At 39.8% G+C, this 27,471-nt stretch overlaps 1 protein-coding gene across 1 annotated transcript in view; it reads left to right on the forward strand.

Annotated features, from left to right (window-relative positions):
• The window catches only part of tmem64 (transmembrane protein 64), a 38,301-nt gene extending 20,840 nt beyond the window's left edge, over positions 1–17,461 (forward strand). The window contains exons 5-6 of the mRNA XM_080441575.1: positions 2,492–2,647; positions 10,432–17,461. Coding sequence (XP_080297701.1) covers positions 2,492–2,647; positions 10,432–10,623 — 348 coding nt within the window. The 3' untranslated portion in view covers positions 10,624–17,461. The remainder of the gene's footprint in view (positions 1–2,491; positions 2,648–10,431) is intronic.
• Positions 17,462–27,471: the final 10,010 nt, after the last annotated feature.

Genomic DNA, 27,471 nt, shown 5'->3' on the forward strand with positions numbered 1-27,471 from the left:
TACAAGCTCAAAACGCTTGTAGATCTGCTACTTTTGATACTTTTGTGTGACGCTGTAGTACTGTATGATCAAGTAGGGCGTTCATTTATGAAAACACACAAAAAGTTAAACATTTGGAGATTTCTGCCCGAACAGCAACGATATATATCATCGCTGTCGGCCAGAAACCTTGAATCTGCATTGTACATCGTTTTATGTTTTTATTTTCATAAATGAATGCCCTGTTTTGTACTTTGTCGTCAGTGTCACACAAAGGGAGCAAAAATGGTAAATGATTTTGAAAATGTTTGAGCACTACTGACAAGTAGCAGCTTTCGACCTAAAAGTTTTCCTTAGCTTTGAACCCATTCAAGAAAATTGTCCAGGCCTCAATCTACAATCAATCTATCTGCCACCTAGCCATAATTTTAGAATACGCTACTATATAATAAGTTATTATTCTGTCAATGTTCTGGTAAATGTATGTCACAATGATGATGATGCGAGTGAAGAATCAAAGAAAATCAACGATCCAATCCTACTTTAACCCATTAAGACCAGGAACGCATCTGTGTCATTTTAGATTTCTTTGGCTATTCAAAAATAGCAGATATACAAGATATACTTGTAGATCCGCTATTTTTGAAAAATCGTTTCAAAAATATCAATACATTTTTAAAGCAAACACTTGTAACTCATCATTATTATTATTTTATTTTTTTAGAAAACATTTTTAGAATTGGCCTCAGGTCTTAATGGGTTAATCGTGAAGGTTAGAAAAAAAGGGACCTTGTCATGGAACGGTTTTGGGAGCCCTTGGAATAGGTGGTGGGATTTTAGTTCTACCTTGTTTACACATGATGTGGACATATTGGTGATAATTTGTCAAGGAGAAACACTGAGATCTAGGCCTGTTTGTCCCAAGAGTGACATCAGCCAGATGATCTAGGCTTTCATAAGGACATGAGGGTGCAATAAAAGTGTGCCCCAACCCAGGCTAACAGCAGGTGGGTTTGGATTTATCATGGAGGGAAAGACATTCATGCTGGATCTACATGTTAAGCATGAGTGTTGACTTAACCTAGATAACATCTTGGCGCACACACACACACACACACACTCTGTCTTGCTGCAACGAGCCATGACACCTCCCCACACACACCCCAAACACAGCGCTATCAGCAACACTGGAGTCACAGTGTACCGAATGCGAAGGTCGCATCTTCACACACACACACACACACACACACACACACACACACACACACACACACACACACACACACACACACACACCAGCTTATGTCATCACTCATTGGTGTTCAAGGGTGACAGACACACACGCGCACGCACGCACACACAGACACGTTTATATTTAGACGGCGGCACAGGGACGTTGAGTGACATTACACATAACATGCGCTCCACACGCGGACACTTTGAATTTCCATACTTGTAAATAACAGAAAAAGAAGGTTAAATGTGACCTCAGAAAGCTGGTGTTTAGCTGGGAGAGGCAGAGAGATGACCGTGCACCATCTGCACGTGAACTTGAACAAGACAAGTCTCTGTTATACTATACCTAGCCTACTGTTTCTCCTAGGGGTTTCACCAACTAGTCCAGTTGTTCTCAACCTTTTCAGATCAGATCAGTATATCTACAGTAGATAAGCAGCTGTGGGCCCTAAAACAATTGTTCTCTTAATACATCCATGGGTAATTGTTGAGAAACAAATAATAGCAGTCATACATGATGCTGTGCCTACATAGTAAAACACACAAGCCGAGATACAGGATTTTTAAGTAATAAGTTAACCAGGAAGTGAATGGAGCAGTAAATCTTCCGTTCGACGTTCCACACTGACAGGCACCGCCCCAGCCCGTAGGAGTACGTGCAGTGACAAAGATTACCCTCCCTGTCCGGCTTTTTCCCAACCCGAACACGCCAAATTGTGTTTGTATAGACGACCGGCCAAGCCGGATGCACCACGTGGATTCAAAACGCCTTAGACTTCGCGGTGGTGGGCAGCTACTTTACCCCTTCACCATCTGAACACCACCCGAGCCCCCACCCAAGCCTCAAATTATCATTTTAAACATCGGCATTATCGGCCCAGAATGTCCCAATCGGTGGATCCCTAGGGCGCTGAAAGTTCTCAAACTGACTGTCTGCATATTGAATCAATGTCTAATTCAGTGGGGTCCTTTCAGGGGGTTCCAGGAGGTCCCCAGCTTAACTCTGAGACCCTTACGGGTCCATTTGGTTCCATTTGTTCACTCTCAGAGTCCACAAGGGTCCATTTATTCACTGTCAGAGTTCATGGGGGTTCATTTCTTCACTCTGAGTCCATGGGGGTCCATTTCTTCACTCTCAGCGTTCATGGGGGTCCATTTCTTCACTCTCAGCATCGATGGGGGTCCATTTCTTCACTCAAGAGTTCATGGGGGTCCGTGGCCTAAAAGATTGAGTCCCACTGGGTCTAATCAGTGTCATGTATTTGATTTGTTGCAGATCACAGATGTGTCCTTGCCAAACTACCTGGTGGCCTCGTCGGTGGGCCTGCTGCCCACCCAGCTCCTCAACTCCTACCTGGGCACCACGCTGCGCACCATGGAGGACGTCATCGCCGAGCAGAGCCTCAGCGGATACTTCGTCTTCAGCCTGCAGGTCAGTGGACAGTGAACCACGAACACTTAATATACCTGATAAAACTGGAATAAACCAGATAAAACTGGAATAAACCAGATTCAACTGGCTCAACAGGTGCTGGGATGGACCCTAGTGTCCATGTTCTAGGGCCAACATTTGGCATTAAAAAAGAAAAGACATAAAAAATGCAGTTTTTCCCCACAATACACATATTAGTTCAAACGCTTTCTTAAATTTGATTGAATTTGATGGACTGATATTATTTAAACATTTGATACATTTCTGTGATCTTTAACAAAGTGGCTATATATATATATATATATATATATATATATATATATATATATATATATATATATATATATATATATATATATATATATATATATATATATAAAATAAATTGTTTTACTATAGACCACCTTTAATTATGCTATGGACCACTCGTGGTCTGTGGACCACTGTTTGAGAAACTGTGCACAATCATAAATCACTCCTGGGCACTAGCGAAGAGCGAATGGAATGGCAACAGGTGTAAGCAACGTGGTGACAGTTTCAAACGACCTGCGGGTCAGAGAGATAGAGTGGTGGCACATTTCTCCCTCCCTTACACACACACACACACACACACACACACACACACACACACACACACACACACACACACACACACACACACAACAGAGCAGGAACTGCCCCCTGGTGATTCACACCCTTCTTGAAACACAAGTCACTTCATCTGTTCACATTGGGCTCAACTGCTCACAAAAACATTAGTACTTTGCGCGCACTCATTTCCCAATACAGAGGAAAGTTATAAACCCTACAAAATAGATATGTTTTAACCACTTTAAACCTGGGTCCCTATTTTGGGCCATGTCATTATAGGCGAATTATTATTATTATTATTTTTTTTCCCACACATTTTCTATCTACAAGCTCACAACGTGTCGCATTGCAATGTGCTGTAGTGGTTAATGAGACTTTATTTTAATGAACAATGTTTTTCTTTTTTCAATTATGTAATTAATTGAAAAAAAACTAAGAAAATCAATAGTTGCAGCCTTACAATGAATCCAATCTCCTTTTAATCTAGGCTTCTATTTTAATGGTCTATATAGGGTGTTTTATGTTTTATGCTTCATGTTCTTAGCAGTCTAAATATTGTCTAACATAGATTCTTGAATGTACCTGGGATCCGAGATTCTTTGCGGCGCTACACTGTTCTCTCTACACTCTATTTATGTGATTATTTACCTTGTATATTGACTAGAGTTCATGCTTACTCTTGCTTATTCGGATCTCGCACTTTTGTTAGTCGCTCCGGATAAGAGCGTCTGCTAAATGCCTACATTGCAAATTGCACAGGAAACGACAGCGTGAAATCAGCCAGCTAGCTCAACCAGTTAATGTCTGTACCTCTGAAAACGGTGTTTAAAAAGCCCACAGGAACAGATGACTGCATTCATTGCGTGCTCACCTCTTTAACAGGGCGTGTTGCTGTCTTATGGCATACCTATCTATTATGATGTGTCCTGACCCTGCCATTAACGGTCTATTTGAACTGGTTTAAGCCATGCTTAGTGGAATGTTTTCATTATCGGTATCGGTATCGGAGCAGGTGTGTCATCGAGTTTAAGCGACTTTAGACTGGAATGTGACCTAGTGAAGTTTGTCATATGTGGGTCATGTGTGATGACTCAGAGTTACGATTCAAAAGGTGGTTCTTTGCCTTGTAGATCTGCTATTTCTGCTATTTTTTTGACATTTTTCGAAAATGTATGAACATTTTTCAACATGGAAAACCATTATGACGATCATGCAAAAATAATTGTGATTATGTAATAATCAGTGGTGGAAAAAGTACTCGCATGTTTTTCTTAAGTAAAAGTATCAATACGGCAATGTAGAAATACTATGTTACAAGCAAAAGTCCGGAATTCAAAATGTACTTAAATAAAAGTACAAAAGTATTGGTATCAAAATGTAGAAAGTACTCATTGTACTGAATGCCCTTTTCACAAGTTTTCAAATCCAGTCAGTAATTGAGTACATGTACTTAGTTACTTTACACCACTGGTAATAATTGTGACGGTTCTAGCCGGCAATGACAGCTGGTCTAACCACTGGCAAAATTGCAAAGTAATTTGCCGTGTGCCTTTTTTATGCTCCCCGAAGGATGAAACCTTACTGATATTGTATCTTTTACCTTCCATATCCTCTGGGCCATCTATCTACGGACATAGTTCCATACCGTGCAATCTGTACTGTACTGTAGTAGGTACATTCTGTACCCAACTGCATTTCATCCGGCTTTGAGATCTCGCACGGGGGCCGTTGTAACATTTTGACATTTTGGGAATCTTTTTGTTCCCTCTCGTATTCTATTTTGGTTTTGCTGAGACGTGCATACTTACCTGCTTGTTGGATCTTTCTACTCCACGGCTCTTCCTGTAGTAGTTTTTTTTTTGTACAGGTTTGCACATTTGATGCACCTTCAAGACTCATCGTAACCCTTTAAGACCGGGGACACATCTGTGTCATTTTTCGATTTGAGCAAAAAAAGCATTATTTTACTCTTTGGCTATTAAAAAATTGCAGATATACAATCTCATATTGTGGCACCAAGTGCATTATTTTACACTTTGGCTATTCAAAAATAGCAGATATACAAGCTCATAGCGTGGCACCATGAGCTTGTAGATCTGCTACTTTTTTTTATAGTGAAAATGTGTGCAAATCTTTGAATATATATATATTTTTAAAGAGAACATTTGTAACTCAAATGTTTGCTTCTGGGGGGTCCCTGGAACAAAATATTTTGAGATGGGGGTCTACGTCCAAATACATATACATTTCGGGGTTCTTGACATGAAGAAGTTTGAAAACCACTGACATAGTAACATTGTAGAATCGGCCTGAGGTCTTAATGGGATAACATCTTTTTATTTATTTATTTTTTACCCCCAGCGCCTCACAAAGCTCACTCTAACCATCACTAACTAGGCCTGTCAAAATGATTACATACTTGCCTGATCGCAATTATTTGAGACAATCCCAATTATTTTGAATCGTTTCCCTTCATCTGTATAAATGCATCAGCCGGCAGATATTCATACATTTTCACGATGTGACGATGTGGTTGTGAGCCTGTAGATTGCTTATTTCCACTATTTAAAACAGAATTCAAAGACTTAATTTATTAAATATGGCCTGTTTTAGCCATATAGAACATTATTTATTTTTATTCGATTTTGATTACTATTTTTTTGTTTACAAAGCCTAAAAGAAACTAATTTGGATGTATATGTTTAATTTATAATGCCAAAACCACAATTAAATCGTTAATCTCAAATCTCAATTTGTATGACAAATATTTTTTAAGTAAAATGTCATGATCGTGACAGCCCGAATCACTACTAGAGTCCAAAACTGTTTTCAGGATTCAAATTTAAAAATAGCAGATCTGCAAGCTCAAAACGCGTCGCTTCACACCACATTTCGAGCTTGCAGATCTGCTTCTTTTGATAGTAGGTCATTCATTTACTGGAACGTAAAAAACACAAAAAGTTAAAATATGGTGATAAGAGGTTTCTGCCTGACAACGACTGTATTCAGTCAATCAAAATGTGCAGTGTCTCAGTTTAAAGCATAGTTAACTATACTTCATAGCAGGCCTAGAATTAAGTCGTTATACGGGCAAGGCCATTTGGCCTTTGGTGTGGTAAATTTCTTTAGGGCACAAAGGCCAAATGCTAAAGCACCAAGTCCATAAAATAAAACAATGATTTTATGAATTTAATTTAAGGGTTAAGGATGATTTTGTTTTAAATACGCAAAATATCAGCGAAATAAATAAATACCGATTTTTATTTCAGAATTTCAAGAAGACACTGGTGTCTAAACATTGACAGGAAAGAAGTAAATGAGAAAACGGTGAAATCAGCTGGCACACTGGGGCAGTGTGAGTGGGGCATCAAGAGCACTGTGGCCTTAGGGTATGTCATTGTTTTAAGGGCATAAGTCCAAAATGAGGGGCAACGGCGGCCATGGCCTCCGTGATATTCCCACCCTGCTTCGTGCAATGGAGTATAGATAAAGCTTAAAGGTAGGGTAAGTGATTTTATTTGGTTAAAATAAGTGTTAAATAGCTCTATATTCTTTTTATTGTTATTATCTGCCTTTATTGATATTGAAGTGAAGATAGACAGGAAAGAGGGAGAGAGCCTAGGTGCCGGGACCGCTAGGCCAGCGGCCTGGCTCAAATAGCTTTATATTCTGATAGTGCTCATTGCTATAGCTATAGTATAGAGCATTAGAGTATTTGTCCAGTAGCAGGAGTCTTCCATGTCTCTCCAGCTCTAGTCTGGGAGGCATTGCGTCGGAGCTTGGACAGCAGGGGCGCGGCCACTGCGTTGTGATTCAAGAAAAGGGGGCGGGATCCACATGCATTGGGTGTTGCATCTAAATAGGATCGACGGGAAGCAATTTCCCCTTGAGAAATTGCGGCCGCCATTGTTGTGTACTGCTGTTTGCCTCTCGTCTGACTTTTTAGACGAGTTGCACAGCTCTCAGACCGGTAAGAGGCGTGTCCGCTCAGATTCTGAGCGTAAGTTACATCCCGCCCACAAATACCAGGGCTCTGGCCCAGAAGTTCCTCGCCGAGCTGGCGAAAACTTCTGGGAACTCAGATTACTCCAGCTCAGGTCAGGATACCAATTTTCTCCAATTAGGATCGAGAACTCTGACAGGATACAGATAAAACAAGTGACATTGAAAGTGATGACACAATGAAATGAGCGGACAAAATTGGAACTAGATCTGGAACACTATAAACATGAAGCTGATAAATGGGTACTCTCTCCTGATTGGCAGAAAAGTTGTCACCTACCTGAAAATGTATTTTCTGCTAAATGAAGAGGAGATGGAGACCCCTGTTACTGAACAAACACTCTATAGAAATGATTACTATCAGAATATAGAGCTTTAACCTTTTAACAAAAACCTTTTTGTTTTAGCCAAAAAATATCACTTACCCTGCCTTTAAGCTTTGTTCTGAGCTGTTACAGTTACTGGTCTAAACGGACTGATTGGCACACTGCAGAAGAAGCCTTTTAGGCTAATTCATTCTCCTGTTAGTGCTTTGTGCTTAGAGTGCCACTGACTGACTCTTAAAGGTTCAGATAAAACACTTTTTGAACTTGAACTTGAACAGTCAAATCCTGAATGTTAATTGAACTCTGAGAGCGTACAAATGTAACCAAATGGACCCTTTCTTTCTCATTAAAAAGGAGAATATTTATCAAAAATCTAATTGAAAAATGTCAGTCCCCTCATGCAATAGAAAGACAATATCAGTCACCAGAAGCAGGGACATGTGTTTTCAATGAGTCTAACATGATTCAAAGTTTGAAGTTCAATGGGCTTATGTAGGAGGGGGGCATGTGTGATAAAAGGAATATAATATATCTAAATATTGAATCAAGCTACTTAAAAACTGTTTGGGGTACACACAAAAGCCTTAGTAAAATGTCAAAATGACCCCAAAAGTGCCTGCTGCCCACGGAGAAGGCCACCAGGTACTTTGGCAAGGACACGTCTGCACAAATCAATACATGCACTGATTACACACTGCTTCAATGTGCAGGCGGTCCGTTTCGGAAAGATCACCGATTGGGGAATTGTGGGTGGATACCGATACTGATGTTTAAAGTTGCACACTCTCAGCACGCAGCTCAATATTTCTCATGAGTATCGTATGTGGCAGTTATTTATTTATTTTGACCTTTATTAACAGAACAGTTAAGTTCCAATTAAATTACCAATTACCAAATTCTTATTTACAATAGGCTCTAGACACAGCAGCCATATTGGACAGAAATTGGGCCTCTTCCTTACTTCCTTCACAGGTGTTACCAATGATAACTAATGAAGGCTCTGTTCCATTCTGGTCAAACAGAGTCAGGGTGCTGATATTGTGTGTGTTGGCTCACTGAAAACACTACAAGTGTGGTCCAGGGACCCTCATGGTTCCTTGAGGGGGTCCCAAATGGCCCCTTACAGATGTGTAACTCTGAGAGTGTACAAATGGAACTTGGCCATTTGTACACTCTCAGGGTTATGGTGGTCCTTCAAATGAGAACCACTGTGCTACACTAAATGGAACAGAGCCTTCATTAGTATCATTGTTAACACCTGTGAGGGAAGTAAGGAAGGGGCCCAATTTCTGGCCAATATGGCTGCTGTGCATAGAGCCTATTGAGGCCTGGCAAAAGGCAAATCCTTTTTTTGAGGGAGAGGGGGAATGTGGCTAGAATAAATCAATCTGATTAAAAACAAAAGCACAGTAACAAACAAAAACAAAGCACAGCAAAAGAAAGAGCATAATCAATGGGTAAACACAATAAAACACACATTAGTGCAGAGTGTAAGAGCGTACATGCCTGTTGCCTGTTCAGCCAGCAGTGTTATGTGAAGGAGGACAGGATATAGTTGGATGACATATGACACAGGTTCAAAGCCCAGATCAATGGGATTAGTTCTGTACTGAGCTAGTTAACCCACTTAAACCCCAGAATCTGTATTGTGGGGAAAGCTTTTGCAGAAACTAGCAGATCGACAAGCTCTTTTCTGCAAAAGCTTTCCCTACAATAACAGAAAACAGTAAAGACAATAGTATAGAGTCCTGAGAGACTCCGGTCAACCATATAGAGTTTGAGTGGTTAATCCTTTTTGGGGACGTTCACCAAAAATAGCAGACGTACATGCTCACAACGCATCACGTTGTGAGCTTGTAGATTGGCAATGTTTTGGCAGAAGGGATGTAGTGTAGAGTGTTAAAAGAGCGTGCCAAGTACATTTGTATTTCGGGTGTGTTTCACTAAGTATAGAGCGTTTTAAGTGGTTAATCCAGCACAGTGCCACCCATTATATCAATTTGATATAATGGGTCTTCTCGACCTTACAATCGACAATTTAGGCATTTAGCAGACGCTCTTCATCCAGAGCGATTACAGTAACCAAGGTAAACATGAGGTAATACATCAAATGCATAGAAATAGTAATCTAGGATCATAGGTAAATCAAGAACCTATCAGTCTGAACAGTATAATATCAACAAAAAAAGATCTGTACATTGAGATGTAGATTCCAGGTCAGCAAATTAACCTGGCATCTGTCTACACAACATGCTATCTAAATTACATGTTAACCTTTGCATAAGCCTGCAAGGTCATCAAGGCTAAGGCAAGTGCTACAGCAAGACCTTGTCTCATTGGCTGCTTTACTTTACTTAATGTGTTTATTTGCAAGGGACAATATATGTTAATGAACACTGCATTCAAAATACAGCACAATACAGGGCAGTCCCCAGCCCCTGAGATACTACAATAAAACTAGATACCAGAAAACCTAGACAATACAAGGTGAAAACGGAATACAAATGCACACTTTTCATGGCCAATTGGAATGGAATCTGAAAAAATTGGACTGATCACATCTCCCCAGAGATAATGTGTACCAAATTGTGTGAGTTTGATCCATTTGTAGGAGTAGTAGGGAAAAAAAGTGTTTTGAAGATGTTATAGCGCCACCATGAGGCCAATTAGAAATGTTTGGGGCAGAGGTTCTTCCTTGGCCTCCCGGGAATGTGTGTGCAAAGTTTCTGACAGACGGACGGACAGGGGCGAAAACAGTCTTCGGTAGTAGTGCAAAGTATACACAAATAAAACAAAACCAAAAAAACAAAAAATAAGTCTTTCCTCTCTGTTGTTTTAATTAAAAAAATGTGTCCACTCCTCTAGATCATCATCAGCATCGGACTGATGTTCTACGTGGTCCACCGGGCGCAGTTGGAGCTCAACGCGGCCATCGCCGCCTGTCAGATGGAACTCAAGACGTCCCACATGAACGGCTCCTCGGCCAGTCACGGCGGCTTCACCAACTGCAGCAAGAGGGCGATGGCGGGGGGAGGGAACTGCGTTAACGTGGTCTGACCCCCCCCCCCCCCTCCGAGACTGTCCGGACCTGAATGAAGCCCCCGGGAGGTAACTTCCTATGCCTGTGAAAATGCTGAAGGGATACCCGCACAGCAAAAGAGGATTGAGGATTTCCGGGCTCCTCAAGCGTGTGTGTTGGCCGTTGGTTTGTCGACATTGCACCGCTCCCGAAAAACAAAGCACCTGGGGAAAAAATCTTACCACAGCTTACGTCTTTATGCAGACGATGTTGTGCTGTTCACTCGGTACGTTTTGTACAAGCGCGGGACCATGCGCCGTTTGACGAACTCGCTTAACGGCGCTGAAAGAAACGGTTTTGTGGTACGTCATCACAAGGCAATTTTCTTTTTTTCTTTTTCAAATTTATAATTATAGTACTTCATATCAAATTAGTCCGGCTCTGTTACAAGAGTTGTCGTGCGGAGGATGGCTTTGGGAGAGGCAGTAAGTGAGTGAGTAAAATCACAACAAAGATGGGCGTAGAATGCCCGCCAATACAATGAATGTGCAACCTAGAAATCTCTCGGTAACCTGTTGATACCATGTCATATTTTTTTTTCTTTGCCATGTCGGTGTCAAACCATTGCCAACCTATGCACCTCTCACCAGTACAACATCGTCTTTTAATTTATGGCGATATGGCGATCCCTGTTCCTCTTTCATCTTGTGCATTCAATGCTTTTTTTTAACAGTATGATCAATAAGGGCATTATTAATTTTCTGAAAGACTTTTTTTTCAACTACGGAAACCCTACAGTATATACTTAGTTCTAGTTTCCCCAAGGAACTATACTAGGTCTGCTTATTTATTTTTTCCCACAACTCCGTATCGGAAAAATTGCCGATCGACAGGCTGTAGACCGGCAATTTTTGCCGAATGTTTGCTCCAGAATAGGGACATTAGAGTTCAAATGGTTGAGTCAAATTCTCAAATTTCTTTTTTTAAGTGTCTTATTCTTGGGCTAGTGTGTGTGTGCGTGTGTGTGTGTGTGTGCGTGCTTGGAGGATCCTCTCAGTAAGCATTTACCAGCCTATCTCCGAGTGTGTCGCGAGTTCTGCTGGCTAAGAAGCACACCAGTGCGTCTAGCTAGCCTGGGATCATTTTAGCGCTTGTGCAGCTTTGATAGGAACAGATGGATAGGGGAGCAGGCTTCACACAGCGGGGAAACTCTGCTCTGTTCTGCCAGAAAAGCTGTAGTGTCAGCAGGGAGCGCACACCTAGTAGCTAACAAAGCCAGTGATTCTAAACCTGTGGGGACCGGGGACCACTGGTTGGGCCGCGAGAGTATTGCAAGTGGGCCACCCCAAAAATAATTGGAACCATTTCATTGTGAATCCGATAAATAGGAGTGTAAAAGTATGCTATGTTTAGTTTCGGCTTGCGATCATCCAAGCCGGAACACAATCGATTGATCGATCATTAAGATTAACGTGCTCTGAAAATGCACGCGGCCCACCCATCTGACCACTTAACAAGTTAAGTGGTCAGATGGGTGGGCCGAGAACGAGATTTCCAAATGGGCCCTGATCCAGAAAAGGTTGAGAAACACTGTTTAAATAAGCTACAGAAATGTCCTCATGCGGAGTTGCGAATGAAACCTCTAGGTTGTTGTTGTTTTTTAAAGCCTTTATACTTACTTTATTGGGAAAGTGAAGATCTATTACTTTAGTTGTTAGGCCGGTAGTTTTGTTTTTGACTTTTTCTGTGCAATACAACGGTCAGCAAGCAGCACACAGCATGAATGTCACATTTCAGTGCTGAAACCAAACTTAATAAGAAATGCTACTGCATTTACTTTAACAAAAGTATTTTTTTTTTTTTTACGGTTCTGTTCTGTTTTATCATTTTTATTTAGACTGAAAGCCGATGCACACCTTAAGTATCTTAGCGGACAGGTGCAAAGGAGAATCCAAATGTTAAAAGAAGAGATTGATCCCCGCACACTGTCTTGAACTTGCATGAAAATATACTTTAAGGAACACTTTGACCTTCATCAGGACAAAGACAAGGTTTTGATCTTAACTAATACTTAAGTTTACAGAGGTCCGCACTCTACTTGGTGCCCTCTTTGTTTCCCCTCTACACGACATCTTTCCAATCTACAAGCCGATCTACAAGCTCACAACAAGCTTGTAGATTGGCTATTTTCTGCAAATGTCCCCCTCAGAAGGGACGCTAGGTTTCAGGTGGTTAATGATGTATATTTTCTTGCAAGTTCATAACAGCGTGGGGGATCATTTCTCCTTTTGTGTGTTTTATGATTTTGTCACTGACGTTCTAGATGCATTTAAGCCAGAAGAGATGACAAGGCTGTTATTTTTCTATGTGCCATAATGAATCGATGCCGCATGGAGGGTTCAGTACATGTGACTTAGTTTATTGTATTCCAATTAAAGTAGGCAATATCAGCTGTTGTTCATTTCCAGATAAACAGCTGTTTCTTTTTTCTTGTATTAGCTCTCAACAAAACAAGCATAAAGTTATAGGTTATTTTGCACAGTCCGTTAGAATAGGTAGCAGATATTTTCATACGGTTTAAACGTGAAGTCAGAGAGCAGTTTGTTTTCCAGACGATGGAAGCTCAAAAACAATGTGTCTCAAAATCGACAATCAAACACAAACATGGACTCTAATCGATGAATGTGATCATACCTTTATTTTTATTTTTTTTATTACATCTATTTTCATGATGCTGCTCCTCAGACAACGTCTGATTGAGGAATATAAATAAGGGCTCCTATATGAAATCTGTTTTTATGTTAGATTTTTTGTGTGTGTTATTTTTTTTCCCACACAAGCCTGTCTTTGATGTATTCTCATTGCTGGCACAAATTATGTTCTTTTGTGAACTTTTAGGCGGTCGATGTGAAATTAGTCTCGCGAGGTTGACATGTTGCCTCCCACAATTTTCAAATGCTTCGTCCTAATGCTTAATTGATGCTCCATGGTACGATGACGTTCGTCAAAAATAGGTGATCTTTAAGTTTACAAAGTGTCGCATCCGCGATACATTGAAAGCTTATAGATCGCCTATTTTTGCTGCGCAACACACATAAATTGTGCTTGACAGTCTGTACTTGAGAAGCTCTGAAAATGGGTAGAAAATAAGTTCATTTCCCCACTTCCGTTTTGCCTTTGCAATCACGTAAACAACTACTACTGTAAACAGAATTAGCCGAAGCCTAGCTGCTTAGCAGAAAATAACAATTCAAAAATATATTTTTTACGTAATCTATATAATTTTTTTCCCGTGATTAGCCCGAATACCTTTCCGGTCTTCCGAGCGGACGACAGCTTCCCTGTTCTCAACCTTTACGGGACAGAATTACAGACTGTCAATGTAGCTTTTGAAGATTGTGGAAGAAATGGTGTGACTTGAGAGACTCATGTGAACCAAACACATTCCAATGCCGTTAGACAGTTTAAAAAAACTGTAGAATTATACCCACGCTCAATGTCTTCACATTCTCTACTGGTTGATCGGGGGCCCCCTTCCTGTGTGATGATTTAGCAATAATAATCAGAGTTTAAAGCAAAAAATATATATATAAATAAATATATATACAGTATATATACAGTATATGTGTGTGATATAAGTTGTACCAATGAGAACCAAGGTTGGAGTCAGCCAAAGTGTTGGAAATTGCCCATCACTTGCAGTGTTTGGAAGAAAGAAATATTGTGAAAATATTTTGTATTTGTGGAGTGTAGTAAACTAGAAGTTGGAACAGCAGTAGGACACGAATTAGATATGAATTGGAATGTGGCCCCGTGTTACAATTACAAGCCTCCGTAACGAACCAGACATTCCCAGGATTGTGCTCCGCTACGTTGTTCAGCCTCTCTTCATTCTCCCACAACTTTTATCTGTGAAATGTCCATGCTGCCTGTGATGTGATAGAGAGATTTCATGAGAAAAGAACAACAACCAATATCAGTATCTAATACAACAACATCCACCCCAGCACCAGTGTTGTAATACATCCACACCCACCCCAACACCAGTGTCTAATACAGCTTTCAGCTTAGTAGCACTTGAATTGGAGAGCCTGTCTACAGACTATTTCTGGACGTTTAAGTTCTCGACACGTTGCCCTTTTGGCATGTGAAAATATTAAAGCCTGATTTATACAGAATTGTGCGCTAGTGTCACACATTGAAAAGAGCAGATACACAAGCTCACAGCATGTTGTGGTGCGACACTTTGTGAGCTTGTAGATAGGCTATTTTCGGTTCACAGATTGCACAACCAAGTATAAATTAGGCATTTGTCCGAGTTTTTGTACTTGAATTGATGATTCACACTGTCGTGCGAATGGGTTTTGTGACATGAGGGCGTGTGTTTTCAAATGGTACTCAGATAAGTTGTTCTTTTTCAACATTGTTTTTTATTATTATTCATGAGAAACCCATTTTGAAGGTGCAAGGCTTTCTGGAAATGGCGGTCAGAAGCGATTTCTCCATGTTATTGTCTTTATTGTCAAAGCTTAGCTTTTCCTGCAGACTAACTGACTAGCCGCAATCGGCTGGCTTGCTGACGGCCATCCGCTGGTTTTATCTGTACGGAGCGTCCTCTCCAAACGAAGGGTGATTGTCATACTATAAGTTCTTTGACGGAACAGAGTGGGGAACAAAGGAGGTTCTGCTGAGTTTAATGCAAAAAACATTCAACCACAGCAGACTTAAGTTCACAATCGGTCACTGCAGTCATGCTTTGCATTATTTTAGACTCTCAAATTAAGATGTTTGAAAACGTGATGTTGGGGAGAGCAAATAAAACTGGAGGAAGTAGGCCTGTTTTTACTTAAAGGAACAGTTCAGCCAAAAGTGAAAACACTGTTTTATCTCCTCACCCTCATGTCAGTTGAGAGACAGATGCCATTTCTTTGGCCACACAGCACAAGGAGTTGGTTCGCAAAAAAATGTCACGGCAGCTCTCCTCAAAACCATTTAAGTCAATGGTGACCAATGGTGACTATTATTGTCTTGCGGTCTTCAAATTCAAATACAAATACAAAGTTTAACCTATTAAAAGCCTATATTTGCTGACCGGCGGAGTCCCCCAGGTTTCCCTCCACACAAAATCTCTTTGTTGAAAATAGCAACAAATAGCGATAGTGATCTTGTAGATGTGCTATTTTTGCCGTATGTTCATCCCCAGAATAGAACAGTGTGCAGGAGTGTTGCTTCAGCATCAATCCGGTGCTCTGGTCTTCTCTGACGCACCCTGTCTGGTTCTGTTGGCGTGCTCTGTAGAGTTTTGCTTGTTAAGAGTTCTGTTAAAAGTAAGTCTTTTGCACGCCTACGAAAGCAACACGTGCGTGGGAGAAGACCAAACGGGGACCCAAAACATAATCGAAAAAAATATTATTATTTTTGCATTTTAAAACAGTGTTGCGGAGGGGTTTTTCTCTCTTTTATATCCTAAGAGTTCTAAAAATGAGTCATTTAAAAAACATAAAATGACTCAAGGCAGTCTTCGAAAGCCAAGCAGGTTCATGCGCTGCTCGGTGAGAACACACAAAGTCTCCCCCGCATGTTTACACCCCTGTGTTGGAGATTGACTTCACAGAGCTCTGCAAGCCCTGGGTGTACGACGGCAAGCATGATCACTTTTGAAAACAATAGCTATAGTGAAGATCTGCATTTGTGCCATCATTTGGCTTCAGAAGGCTTGGATCATGCACAAGGCGTAAGAAGTCATTTTAGGGTCATTCTCTGCCCTTTTCTCTTAAAGAGACCTAGACCACCGTTCCAATGTTTTGATCGATATCTTTTCAAAACGTGCAAAGTTTTGATTAAAGTTTCTAATTGAGACATTTTACTAAGCCAGAGAAATGTTGTTCAGGGCAGTGTTAATTTCGTAGACTAAAACTATGACGGAATATGTTCGTCGACTACCTTTTTTCACTGATAAAACAAAAGAAAAACTAAGCTATGATGTCTAAAACTATGACTAAATATATTGACAATGTCCTCAACAAATAAAAACTAGACTAAAATGTTAGGGAGGGACTAGTGGAGAAGAGATCAGTAGAACTAAGACAAGTCATTTTATGCTTAGCCTGGGTGTCATGCTCCGAAAATAGCTGTTCTACTAGCTCACGATGCATTGTGAGCTTGTATATCGGCTATTTTCTGGCCTGCCAAAATAATTTCTTGTCGCCTATAATCTTATGATATTTAGTCAAAAACTTTAATAATACTGAAACATTTCAGATGACTCAAATATGACTAAATTGAAGTTTATTCAAAAGACTGACTAAAACTAAATAAATAGTTGCTGTCAAAATTAACACTGCCATTGACTTGAGTTGCAGAAAGCTGCTTTATCCTAGTTTTGCTGGAGAACTGCTTATATGTGGCGTGGAAGAAGAAACTTCCTCCATCTTTCAACCGGCATGAAAGTGAGCAGATCAAATGGCTGAATTTTCATTTTTGGGGCGGTGAACACATTCATTTAAGGCTTTGGTTTTTCCTTAGGTGGGCTCTGAACTTAACTTAGATCTAGTTATGCAACAACCAATTCCCAAGGGAAGTTAATCTTTCATAGGCACCCACACGGACCCGAGTCTGGGAAGTTAGAACTGCACATTTTTAACTGTTGGTACGTGAGTACACGGGTACAGTATCATATTAACTTATGGGTCGGCTATTAGGTACTATGAAATGAAATACTTCCCCACCTGTATCAAGTGCATTACACATAATACTGTATTTTGTAATACAGAGAATTTTACAGACAGTGTATGAATATTGATATTTATCGCTGTATGAAGCTTGTTCAGTGTTATTTATGAGAGAGAGAAATAAAAACTGTCAAGGCTTTCTTAATTATTCTTGTTTGTGTGTTATTTTTTTGTCCGTGTTGAACGGGGTATGAATTACTTTAAAAATGGGTTATGTGCATAACGGCTAATTTGTCAACTTCGCCAAAATAAGCATTTTTACTGTAGCCAGGGTTAATTTGTGAAAAACTAAACAAAACACATGGGGGGACATTCTCTTAAACGCTTAAGCCCTATATCATACTACATACGGCGAAAATAGCAGATCTACAAGCTAACAAGGTGTTGCAATATGACGCGTTGTAGCTTGTAGATCAGCTATTTTTGCAATTTTTAAAAAAATGCTAAATTTGGTTCTGCTAAATTAAAAAATAAAAACGATGTCAAAATTATGCTCAAAATAGGGATGCCAGGGTTAACTTATATCATTTTTTAAGGTGTTAAATTGTGATATTATCATACATATTAAAAGGAAATGCGTGTATTTTATCACCATCACAAGCAGGGATACAACTTACAGAATCCCCACTGGCGATGAAAATGAATGGGCGGAGGGCGAATATCAAAAGCAGAGGCATTGATTTCTCCCCCAGAAACATGATGCAACTGTACCACAGTTAAGCTAATATTGTCTCTGTCGGGTGGAAACCTCATATGTCCAAAACTGTTACTTTTTAAGGATTCAAATTCAAAAGTAGCAAAAATAGAAGATCTGCAATCTCAAATCATCTCGCTTCGCGCCGCGTTTTGAGCTTGCAGATCTGCTACTTTTGATGCTTTTGTGTGATGCTGTAGTATGATCAAGTAAGGCATTAATTTACGAAAAGAAGGGGGAAAAATGGAGATACAAGGTTTCTGCCCGACAGCAACGATATGCGTGTTGAGGGCTGTGTTGTATCATGTCCTCTGTCCTCTTTACCTGGGTTAATAATCGGCAGACTTCAGCAGGTGTTATGTAAAGGCACGTGTATCGTAATCCTAAATGTGAGTAGGCTACTTTCCAAATGGGCCAGTGTATCTATGAGGTAACTTGCTATCAATGTCTGGAGTTTGCCCAGATGATTCAGACCATTTATTAGGTTGGAAAGCCCCTATAAGCCAGTGTTGTTATCAGATCTGGGGAAACCTTGTATCGTCGCTGTCGGGCGGAAACCTGATATCGAGCGCAAAGGGCATGGATGAAATTTTCCGAATTTTACAGGAGAGCTTTTCATTGATTGTAATTATTTAATTAAAAACAACATATTTAAGCAATCTATACTTTTACACAGATTAGGTGTCACGGTTCAAATATATTTGTTTAATGTAGTTTTTAATTAAATAATTGCAATCAATGAAAAGCGTTCCAGTAAAGTTCTGAAAATGTCACGTAACACCCTTTGCGCTCCAAGCCCTCGAGATTATGTCCAACAGGCTTACTTTTCAGGTAATGGAAAAAATAACCTGTGTTCCAATGGATCCAATGTAGTCATTATTTAGTCACAAGCTCTTGTTAATACTTTTCATTGGTTCAATATTTATCAATTCCACAGACACACTTAACCACTGTCAACCTGGCGTTCCTACTTTGGGCATGTTGTTATAGGTGAAAATGTTCAAACATTTTCAAAAACAGTCAAACTACAAGCTGACATCACATCATGACATGTTGTGAGATTGTAGATTGGCTATTTTCAACACTGAAAAATAGGACATGAATTTATTAAAAATATATATATAAATATGAAATATGGAGATACAAGGTTTCTGTCGGGTGGAAAAAAATGTCAAAAGAAATGTCCAAAACTGTTACTTTTCCAAATTCAAATTCAAACGTAGCAGATCTGCAAGCTCGAAACGCGGCGCGAAGCGATGCATTTCGAGCTTGTGGATCTGCTACTTTTGACGCTTTTGTGTGACGCTGTAGTATGATCAAGTAGGGTGTTAACTTACTAAAAAACACAAAAGGTTTCAGCAAACGATATACTTGACCTATGAAACTCCATTGGTAGGGTGTTGTATTGTATTCTGGTGAGTAAAAATGGAAGAGATAATGAGAATTAGCATAGTGCATGTAGCAGCTGCCACACTTAATTTTAGGGCTGCAACGATTAATAATTGAATACAGAAATCAACAGATTTTTTTAAAAATGTACATGTATTCATCGAATAAATGCACTTGTTACGTGTCATACAATGACAACTTTTGCAGGGTGGGTTTATTAAGAAGTTTCAAGCTGTCTGTGTTCAAATATCATGATGAGCATTTACCATAAATGTCTATTTTATTACCTCATTTTACTGCCATTTTATCATCTACATTAATCGCATAGATTAAATAAGGTAAGCGTCTATGGGTAATTAGAAAAGCGTTATGCAAATTTGAGATATCATAATTATTATTATTAATAGAAATTAATCTGAAGACTCACCTCTTCGGACTCCACCTTAGCCCTTAACACTTGACCTAGTCTTGACAACCACGCAGACTTATGCAAAGGTTAAAATGTAATTTAGATGGCATGTTATTTAGACAGATGCTAGGTTCATTGTGTACCTGTTATCCTATCATTTCAATTGTGCAGATTGTTATTTTGATAGTTTATTGTTTAGACAGATGCTAGTTCTTGGTTTACCTTTGATCCTAGTTTACTGAGGCACTAGACTGTCTCCACATTTGATGTTATGTGTTTACCTTGCTTATTGTAAGTCCCTCTGGTTAAGAGCGTCTGCTAAATGCCTACATTGTAAATATAATAAAGAGAAAAAGAATTGACACATTAACCAATAATGAGATCGTGAAAATAATTTTATTTGCTAGGTCCCCCTTTTTATTTATTTTCATCAAACTAGAACTCTTTCACAACCATCTAACCTTAACCCTTTAACCCTCTACATAACCTAAACCTTTAAATTATCATTCTGAACATGCAGTCTTTTTTCTGCCTTATCTGTCTTGACTTTGTGATAACAGTTGTTCAGTACAGGGACAGTGTGGCCAGATTTTGTGAGAGAAACAAACGGACAGGTCTACGCAAACAAGCCCAAAAGAAGCAACCTTATATATTATATACAGTACATCCCCTATTTGAAAATAGCTGATCTACAAGCTCACAACGCGTCGCACTGTGACACGTTCTGAGCTTGTAAATTGGCTATGAAAAAAATCTTGAACAAACATTTAGAACATTTGGAATATTTCTGAAACATTTTAACAGCACAAATCTTGTATGCGTTCCTGGCACAAAACATTTTCAGATGGGGGGGTCCTTGACATGAAAATGTTTGAGAAACACTGGTTTAAACAACATTAGACAGCAAGCCCAAATAAGCAACTACACTTTAGACACAAGCCCCTAGCTGTGCCAATATTTACAAGTGACTTAACAGAAAAAACAAGCCCAAAGTCGGCGCTTATAATAAGCAGACTTGGCAACACTGCGCAGGGATGATGTGGATAACAAACTGTGCTGTACTGTAGCACGAGCAATGTCACAAATAATGCTGTCCTTCTGGGTCACTGTCACAGCGATCAGGGTCTGAAGCTTTGACGGGAGTGGAGAGTGGCTGAGCAGCCATATCACCACTTACTGTAACCACTTAAAGCCTATTTTATCATTTGTCACACACCGAAAATAGAACATCTACAAGCTTGTAGATCTGCTATTTCTTTTACATTTTGGAGGGAAGAAAACATGTATCCTTTTGAAGAGTTCTGTGTATAATGGCATGGCAAAAAATAGGATGCAAAGGTTAAAAGTGGTCACTTATGCTTTTCCTTGTTTTCTGTACAGTATATCTTTCGATCCATAAATGCACAGAATCTCTGAATTGTGTGTGTGTGTGTGTGCGTGTGCGTGTGCGTGTGCGTGTGCGTGTGTCCATATTTAAACTTTTTGTGTTTTTTCGTAAATTAATTCCCTACTTGATCATACTACAGCGTCACACAAAAGCATCGTAAGTAGCAGATTGTAGATCTGCTACTTTTGTTATTTTTTTTCATTTGAATCCTGAAAAGTAACAGTTTGCATTAACAACTTGACCTTTTTTATTCTTTGGCCTGTTCAAAAATATCTTCAAGCTCACAATACACAAATCAGCTATTCAGCTATTTAAAAACTAAAATAAAGAAAATGTACAACTTTTGAAAACTCTTGTACTATTGCTTTGGCACTCTCCGTACCTTTCAATGCCAATAAAACCTTTGTACTTTTACTCCAGTCATATTATGATAGCAGCCTTTACTTTTAACAGTATTTCTACATTGTGGTATTGCTACTTTTCCTTAACCACTTAAACCCTATATAGTTGACCGGAGTCCCTCAGGGCTCTATACTAGTGTCTTTTCTGTTTTCTGTTATCGTGGGGAAAGCTCTCACTGAAAATAGCCGATCGACAAGCTCACAACGCTTCGCAACTCTGCGTGTTTGTGAGCTTGTCGATCTGCTATTTTCCTGCGAAAGCTTTCCCCACAATACGGATGCTGGGGTTTAAGTGTTTATGTAAAAAATCTGAGTACTTCTTCCACCACTGATGAATTCACAAAGAGCCCCGCCACAGTCTATCAATCAGAATGTGAATAGACTGGGGCTCCTCACGCACTTAATGGCTCCATCTGTTACCAGGAGCTGCCGGTTTGTCTACGGCTTTCTCTCCGGACTCTCGGGTCAGGTTTGCGTCCGATCCATCATTACCCACAAGGACAAAACCTGAGACCCCTGCCCCCAACCAGCGGTGGAAAGTAACTAAGTACATTTACTTAAGTACTGTGTTTAAGTACAATTATGAGGTACTTCTACTTTACTAAATGTACCAATTTTCAATAGGATTTAATTGGCTTAATGGCTACATTTTGGAGGAAAAGGGTAACAAAGTAATTGGGTACTCTAAAATCGACACGCTCACAACACGTTAAGTGGTCAATTTTACACTCTGTCCTTAATTCAGCCTCTACAGTAGTACGTGTGTGGAGATTTGTGGATTCGTGGAGGGAAAGGTTGACGGGTCTTTGGTTGAAGGGTTCTTACTCGAGGCAAACGGATAAATCACGTGACCTGTAGTCTTTGGCCCGGACATCTGTTGTTGTTGCCTCCATCCGTAGCCTAATTTTATACTTGGATGAGAATAACCTACTGGATTTCCCCACTGAAATACGTTGTGAATCTGTTTATTTACGTCGAGGGAAACGGTCGCGTGACAAAGAATGAATTAGCCGTACAAAAAAAGACAAATAACCTGTTGTCACCTCTTGATACTGTGAAATGGTACAAAGCAGGGCACCTCTGGCAGACCTTTACTGTCCATGAGAAATGAATGAAGCCAGCATCCTGGCGATGCACAATCTGTAGCATGTCTTCATGACAAAATGTTATAAAACACAGGTTTTCAAAGAGAGTCATTGTCAAAACATTTTCAAACATTCACAAACGCGGAAATAGCAGATCTACACGCTCACAACAACGCCTCGCACTGCGAGGCGTTGCAAGCGTGTGGATCTGCTATTTTAGCTTCTTGTCTTTTGTTCAACGTATTTCACAATAGGCAGCTGTACAGGCTATGGCTATTTGGGTTTTCTCTCTCGGCATAGTAAGGTATGCAAACCCCTGTTAAAAGTTCTCCTTCAGTGAAGGTCTGTCTCTCCCTAACATTTTAATTGAACTGTATATTTTTGTTTGACAGTTATTAGGAGGTAGGTGCCTTGTTATCACATATCAGTACAGTGAAGAGATACAGTCAATGTACATACCTGTTCATTTCAGATTCAGTGTGCATTATATGGTTATGGTTTTATTATACGGTTTTATCATGCCACATGTCAAGTACATTTACTCAAGTACTATTTAAGTACAAATTGTATGTACTTTTACTTTATTTGGGTATTTCTATTGCCAATACTTATATACTACTACTCCATTGCATCTCTGAGGCAAATACTGTATTTTTACTCCAATACATACAATTGTTTGAAAACTTTACTTTTTAAATTTTGATTATTAATACAAACCATACATTGACTAATTAAAGGCATAGTATGTAACTTTGCCCTGTGTTTACACAAAAAAATAACATACTTATTTTTTACCCATCATTTTCATTCAGCAGTTCTAAACCACTGTAGTAGTGTGGTGGTGTTTACCTGCAGAAACACATTGCCCTCTCACTGTATTTAGGTGTTTTCACTGCTTGTTTTGGTAGACGGTGATGTTTTTGGGCCACCAAAACAACTGTGAAAACACAAAAATACAGTTAGAGGGCAACGCATTTCTATAGGTAAAAATCATCACACCACTCCAGTGATTGATAATTGCTGGTATAGAAGGAAATGATTGGTAAAAAATATATTTATTGTTTTGTTATGTAAAAAAAAAGGGCAAAGTGACATATTATGCCTTTAAGCTATATTTTATACTCTGTCTATTCGAAAACAGCAGAGCTACAAGCTCTCAGCGTGCAATATCTTACAGAACTTCAACTTGCTACAAGAGCTCTTCTTTATTATTCTGTATAACAGCAAAGGCAAAGCCTTAACGAGTTGCACAAATAAACACACTTACACTTACATTTCAGGCCCAAAGAGATAATTTTCCTATTAATAAATGCAATAAAAATATTCTCTTTTAAAATGTGTATTATGTATTATGTATTTTTTGTCTTTTGTTACAAACACTAATGTTGCAACAAGCTCATGTCTGAGTACGAGTAATGAGCTGTGTGTTATGTGGCACCACATAAGTGATGTTTTTTTCACACACAGCATTTCCTGCCGTATCTATACAGTAGCCTCTATATCAGGGGTCTTCAACGTTTTTCAGGTCAAGGACCCCCTTAGCTGAGAGAGAGATGACCCCCCCACATATTGTATAAAATTGTTTTGCAGACAAACGTTTTCATAGTTTTCATAGCTTCATAGACTTGTGTTGGATTCATGTTCATGTGTATTTTCAGACAGTTCACCACTTAAACACTCACAAAAATAGACGATCTACAAAGTTGTGTGCTTGTAGATCTGCTATTTTAGGCTAATGTTCCCCTCAGAATAGGGATTCTAGGGTTCAAGTGGTTAATATGAGGACCCCCTGGGGGTCCCGGACGCCCTGTTGAAGACCCCTGCTCTATATCAATATGTGTATCAGCTTTAGCAAGGAGTTTGTGACGATACACTGCCAGATTTGTTTTTAGCACATCCCTAGTCACAGGATTGTGTGACTCATTGCCACATTGCCCTCATTGTCCGGATGCCACCGACACAGTCAGTCAGTCGCACCACTCCCAGGGTCGTGTTAGACCTAAGATCCCCTCGGTTCCATTATATCTCCATCAGAAGGGATTATGTCAGTGCCAGGGCGGTTTTAGGAACCCAACCCAGGTGTGACAGCACCGACATGGACCAGCTCAACAAAGGCTGCCTTTACTTGATTTCCACTCATGCGAAACAATGGGGATTGAAAGGAAATAAAGGGGTTTTAACCCTCTATGAGTTTTATTACTCATTTAATCGAGAAGACAGACATGGTGGCATACTAGTACATGCCCACATAGGTAGATAGTAAATAGATTAGATTTGTAAAATATAGAGGGAGGAGGGCATTTTCATAACCCGCTTAACTTAATCGGGTTATTTATTTTTCTTGGAAAGTGTCTACATTTAAATACAGCATGCTTTGATATTAAAAAGAAAATGTGCTTTTGAATACTTTCATTTGTAGTTGAGTAATGTTTCACCAGGAGTATCTATACTTTGACTCAAGTACTGGGGTTGAGTCCTTTGGTCCACCACTGCTGCCAGTAGAGCCTCATTTTGAAGCATATAGTCATGTCCAATTGTCCAGGACCCTTCACTGACCTACAACAATATTATGTGCCCAGCAGGACCTTATAAGGTCAGCTGTTCAGGGTCTATTGGTCATTCCTCGTAACAGGTTGGGCGGCTATAGTTGAATGGTTAGAGAGCCCGCCTGGGAAGCCTAAGGTTCGAAGTGTCCCTGAGCATGACACTTAACCCCTAACTGCTCCCCCCTCCGCGTTCCCCCACAAGTTTTTTAAGAACCACTTACAAACATTGCTGTTTAAACAAGCATTTGTGGAATGTCTTAGATGTTTTGTTTGTTTGTGTTTTTGTTGTTTTTAAACTGGAGGAGGCAGAAAAACTGAAGTTCCCCCGCGGGACGAAAAAAGGTCAAAAACAAAAAGGTATGGAATGCCCTTCCACAGGTTTTGAGAGCTGCAGCCTCTGTGGACATTTTTAGGAACCACTTGTGGAAAGCCTTAAGCCCTATATGCTTGCACAATGTTTCGCAATGTTTCGCAATGCACAATGTTTCGCAATGCAACGCATTGTGAGCTTGTAGATTTTCACTATTTTGGAAGAATTTTGATACAATTAGGAATGACAAATTGAGGGTTCATGTGGTTGACATCATTATTTTTTCATTAAATAGTTAAATTGTGATTTTATCAAACATAGATATTAAACATATCAGACGGTCTATTTCCCAGAATTCATGCATTTCCTTCAGTCTGACCAGAAACAGGGTTAAAAAAATACCCCCACTGGACTAAAATATGCATGACCAGAGAGGAGGGGGATATCAAAAGCAGAGGCAATGAAAGTGAGCTTGTAGATCGGCTATATTCAGCGAAGACATTTTCATATTTGTAGAGCGCAAAACAGAAAATACACCAGAATAGAGCCCTGAGGGACTCCAACAGCTCAACAACGTATACGGGCTTTACAGTAAATGTTTGATGGGGAATCTGAGGTGTGTGTTTTGATGGTGACATGGTGTGCTCCATGGGAGCAGTCACACATCTGTGTCCTCTGCTAAGGTCAGCACTTCTTTATACTGTGTGTAATTGTGGATGGTAGAAATGCAGCCCTGTACAGCAGTGTTGCCATGTCCCACTTATTATAAGCGTGCAAATATTGATAGTTGAGGGTTAAGGTTTTTTGGGATTGTTTCTAGAGTGTAATTGCTTATTTTGGGTTTAAACCAGTGGTTCTCAACCATGTCAAGGACCCCCAAATTAACATGTACAGTATTTGTATGCAGACCCCCCATCTGAACATATTTTATGCCAGGGACCCGTACAAGATTTGTGTTGTTAAAATGTTTCAGAAATATTCAAAATATTTCACATTTTCTTGAATATATTTTTTAAAAATAGCAGATCTACAAGCCCACAACGCGACGCCTTGTGAGCTTGTAGATCGGCTATTTATTTTCAAATAGCCAATGTATATCGGGTTAAAGAGCTCAGCCTCATATAGCGTAGTTGCTTCTTTGGGGCTTAATTGTTTTCGTAGTTTGCTTACCATGTTTCTCTCGCAAAACCTGGCAACACTGCCATACAGCTTCTATATGCCACTGAGCTAATACCCACAACCCCCCTCTCCCCCTGTCACTGCGACTCAGGCATCTATATGCCACTGAGTTAATGGCCACAAGCAGTGGCGGAAATTGAAGTAATTACATTTACTCAAGTACTGTACTTAAAGTTCTATTTGAGGTACTTTCACTTTAGTTTTCCTCCACTACAATTATCTGACAGCATTATTTACTAGATGTTTTGTAGATTTTGAGCATTATTACAAAACTTTATTATTAATAAACTGAAAATGTAATGATTTAGGCCTATCATTATAGGTTAATCTACCCAGCAGCCCGTAAAGTAACATCTGCAATGTTAAAGTGATGAACACATTAATGCATTAATACTTACAATTTTAAAGAATAGGCTACTTAGATGTTGTACTTTTACTAAAATAAAAATTTAATACAGGACTTTTACTTGTAAATGAGTATTTTTACATTGTCGTATTTCTACTTGTACTTCGATCTGAGTACTTCTTCCAACACTGTCTGCCACTGAGCTAATGGTGACAACCCCCCCTCCCCTCCTCTCCCACTGTCTCTCCGTCTCAGCTGTAACCGGCGCATCGCCGAGCTGGAGATGTCCTGACAGTGTGGCTGGCTGGCTGGCTGACTGGCTGGCTGACTGACTGGCTGGCTGGCTGGCTGGCTGGCTGGCTGGCTGGCTGGCTGGCCGGTTGGCTGACTGGTTGGCTGGCTTGCTGGC

This window comes from Gymnoscopelus braueri (assembly GCF_963280865.1).
Source record: "Gymnoscopelus braueri genome assembly, chromosome: 11".
In the NCBI taxonomy this organism is placed as follows: domain Eukaryota; kingdom Metazoa; phylum Chordata; class Actinopteri; order Myctophiformes; family Myctophidae; genus Gymnoscopelus; species Gymnoscopelus braueri.